Raw genomic sequence first — 4,075 nt, 5'->3', positions numbered from 1 at the left:
CTTAGTTTCATCTGTGACGTAGACTTAGCTTGGTGTCTCTACTGTATAGTATATAGAGTTTCTGGGTGGTATCTCATTACTTACCCTACGCTCATGATAACATTTTCAGAACTCACCCACACAAGCTGATAAGTAGATGCAATAAGAATTAAAACAAAACAAATGGACACTGGATCATCTTTGACTCACAATAAAACAATAAAGGGATAAGAAGTTATAAATTAATGAAAAGTTTAGTGGTCTTAAAGTAAACATCAGGTTTTAAATGGCACAATGTTTTTCAAAGATACAAAATCAGAGCCAATGTTCTTATGTCATCTTAAATATTATTAAAGACAATATCTTACATCGGAGTAGAGAAATATTTTAAGCCTAATCTTAATGAAATTTACAAAATGCAACAGTATAACCAGACACAAATGAAAAAACGAGAAAAAAACTAATTGTGTTTACAAATATTTAAAAACCTATACAAATGCATTTTACATAGTTCCACATAATGTGCAAAATTACTGCCAAGAGTGTGCATTTTTCATTGGCCTGCTTACCACCGCATTACCATTTTCAGAAATACATACTGAACAATTATACAAACACAGACTTTTATGAAAGCCCTGACTCCTCCCACTGGTACATCATGCACAAACAACTACAATAACATAATCAACAGTTAGAGATAGATTTTAACCTCTGCACTGTGATGCCATTTTATTGTGGTCTTATGGTGCGTTCAAGTCTCTTTAAGCCCCGAGTTTCCGAGTTGGGGGCGTGTCAATGAGAAACATGGCGGAATCGATGGATGCAACGTCTGTAGTTGACGGTAAATTTTTGTTTAAATTGATAGTTTAGTTGTCCTATAAACTTAAATTGGTCATGTTCTTGTTACGCAGCTGAAATCCAAGTAAAAAAATGCAGACCCTGTTGTATTTTCTTGTAATTTATTAAAAGAAGGTACACTGCCATCTTGTGCCGACTAAACTGACTTGAACGCACCTGACGTCGTAATTACGACTTGTCAACTCGTAAGTACGAATGTCCCAGGAGGACTTGAACGCAGCATTATACCTGATGCATTTTCTTTGTTCTTAAAGACCACATGAAATCGACTGACAAGTTCAATACTCTTTCCTGTGCTGATGTATTTCCTGTTAAAACAGGAAGTTGGGGCAGGACATACTGATTTCACAGGGTCTTTAGAGCTGCATTTACACTGCAAGTCTTAATGCACAGATCCGATCTTTTGACCATATCTGATTTTTTTGGCCCGCCTGTTTACATTCACTTTGACACAACTGGTATCCGATATCTGTGTTTACATTAATTCCCACCCATCAGTGATCTCTTTACTATGCACATAGTAGTAGGCCCATAGGTGTTGAACGGCCGTGTTTTAAAAAAAAATATATATTTATATAATTCACGTCGAGTAGACATTATTTGCCAGCATGGACAACAGCTGTCACAGATGTTTTGCAGCACAAAATCTGACTGAACGTAGGAAAATAACGGTAATTTTAATTTATTTTATCTACAGCTCATTAGATGTAGAATTCTAAAGTGAAATAAAGTAGCACTGTAAGATAATATTTATTTGAATGAATTAACGACAGAGAGAGAGAACATGCGAGTGAGTATCCTAGTAAAGCTTGTTGGTTTAATTACAAAAACAGCTAATTTATCTCTTCATTGCTGAGAAATATAATAGGTTTTAGTAGCAAAGCTATTGTATAAAAAAAATTCACGGGACAGGGGTTGAAAACCAGTTCCTCAGTATTGCGCAGTTTCCACCTCAATAAAATGCAAGCACATATACAGCACTCCGGCATTAAAACGCTATCTTTATTAGCAAAAGTGTCGCCATCGCATTGTGGTGGCTCCGAGTTCTGCGGGGAATCGGATGCGTGTGTTTAGATGCAGGTCGGATGTCCAGATATCAGATATGTACCTGATTAAAGTCCACATTTGGAAGTGGCCCAAATCAAATGCAAAAAAAGAAAAAGCAAAAAGCAAATAAAAAAAATTCGGATCTCGTGCGGATTTTTGTGTTTACATATGTGCAACAAATTCAGATGTGAGCAAAAAAATCTGATTTTTTTGTCCCAGTGTAAATGCAGCCTAATTGAACTATTCTTTTGGAAAGATTTAAATGTAGTGATTAAGTATGTTGCAATAATCAACAACAAAGTTGCACATGGACCCAATGTGCTGTTTTTGAGCATTACCAGAAAAACACATTGTGTTATAAATTATAATGCATTATAAATGTGTCGCTGTTACTTTGGCCTCATCCTCTATTGTGAGCGCAGGGTTGTCATACATCTCTAAACTCTTATCCTTGGTTTTCATATCATCCTTCTCTTCATCCTTTTCTTTTTCTTTGCAGCACTTGCAGCAGCAGCAGCAGCAGCGAGTCCTGCAGAAGGTCATGCTGGCAGTCACCACTCTGTCCCAGGGTTTGAGGGAGTGTAGCGGTGTGGGCAGGAAATCCCAGCTGCGGAGGAATGATGGCAGGAAACGTGGGCAGTGTTTCTGCATAATGTTTACCACGATCACAAAGATCGCCAAGACCAACACGGGCACTCCGACCCCCACCAAGACCTGCCACCCCGCGATGGAGAGGCCCAGGACTGCCAGTGGGAAGAGGAGGAAGATCAGGATGAGATACAGTGCCGCAAACCAGCGGTACTTGGCCGTGCAGTTGCCCAAAGCTTTGGCTAATCGGATGGGGATGCGTGTGAAAGGGATGGGATACCAGAGCAGGATACCACTGATGTTGAAGAAGAAGTGACAGAGAGAAACCTGGAAGAAAACACAAATGATGGTCTTTAATCTATAACCAGAGTAATAAAATCAAATCAAATGAAAAGTGCAGAAACAAACCTGTAGAGAGTTTGCCAGTGTCTCTCCAGGACTGGCGAGGGCAGCTAGAATAGCTGTGGTTGTTGTGCCAATGTTGGAGCCCAGTGTGAGTGGATACGCCCTCTCAAGGCTAATGACACCAATACCTGAATAGAGAGAAAAACAGTAATAATAATAATAAAAAAAACAGTACCAATTTAAATGCCTGACTCAACTTTTTTTCTTTCCTACATATTCCACTGTCTGTCCTGGGATTCTGTAGGACATTCTGGGATTGCCCTTTCCAAGAGTGATACATGCAATGCCGTAAAATTACACAAAATGTCTAGGTCAACCGTAATCGTGACTCAGTTTTCAACAGTTTGGTAACCAGTCCAATCTAGTGGCCTTGGCGATATATCGGCCGATATCTGCCATTTTTCAAATAATCGGCCGATAAGTTTTTCTGTTTGGCCGATGTGTAGTTTGACGGCGCGTCAGACTTTTATTTTGACGGCGCCGAGAACGGCTGCGGCAGCGCCTGAGCACCCAGTGCTCACATTCTCCCTCGTTCGCTGTTGTCATTCAGTTCTGTCTAATACAGATAGAAGTCTATCTAATAATCAGATAGAACTGTTAAACAAAAGGAATTAAAATGTATACAAAAAAAAGTATTATAACGATTGCTTTAATATTATTAAAGGCAAACATTATAATACTTTCTCGTTTGCCGTCAGCATTCCGCAAATACGTATTTATATAATTTAAACAAATCTTTGAATGACTAATGAACATTTAATTTCACAAATCTTGCAGACTTAGTCTAATCTAGTTGAGATCTTGTGAAGTGTGCATGTGACCTGCATGATCGCGTGTTCTGTGACGGTCGGTCCTATGGTCCGTGCGAATTGAATACGGACAGGAGGAGAGTTCAGCTTCACTGGAGACGCGCGATCGACAAACTTTAAACTCGTGATTTCAAATTATGCTGCGCTTTATGCATTTGCCCACTGTCATATTCATGTCATTTTCACTGTGTGCTGTATGTAAAATGAGTGTTACCTTGGCTTTATTTGAAAAAATATGATTCCCAATGCACACAAACTTCCCAGAATACTGAGTGCCCTGTTGGTTACAGTGCTTACTTCCTTTTTAATTATATTTTTATTAAATATTTATTTATTTGTCAAAAATACTTTGTCATCTAAAGTATAAGTATGTTTATTTAACACATTTA

At 38.6% G+C, this 4,075-nt stretch overlaps 1 protein-coding gene across 1 annotated transcript in view; it reads right to left on the bottom strand.

Annotated features, from left to right (window-relative positions):
- Nucleotides 1-2,064: 2,064 nt before the first annotated feature.
- LOC107757179 (sodium-dependent phosphate transport protein 2B-like) overlaps nucleotides 2,065-4,075 on the bottom strand; it is a 12,921-nt gene continuing 10,910 nt past the window's right edge. The window contains exons 10-11 of the mRNA XM_016574594.1: nucleotides 2,881-3,005; nucleotides 2,065-2,799 (exon numbers count right to left, since the gene is read on the bottom strand). Coding sequence (XP_016430080.1) covers nucleotides 2,257-2,799; nucleotides 2,881-3,005 — 668 coding nt within the window. The 3' untranslated portion in view covers nucleotides 2,065-2,256. The remainder of the gene's footprint in view (nucleotides 2,800-2,880; nucleotides 3,006-4,075) is intronic.

Source organism: Sinocyclocheilus rhinocerous, unplaced genomic scaffold, assembly GCF_001515625.1.
Source record: "Sinocyclocheilus rhinocerous isolate Xijiao unplaced genomic scaffold, SAMN03320098_v1.1 scaffold1344, whole genome shotgun sequence".
NCBI classification, from domain to species: domain Eukaryota; kingdom Metazoa; phylum Chordata; class Actinopteri; order Cypriniformes; family Cyprinidae; genus Sinocyclocheilus; species Sinocyclocheilus rhinocerous.
Note: the sequence above shows the minus strand (reverse complement) of the source record. Positions and strands in the feature narration are given on the sequence as shown.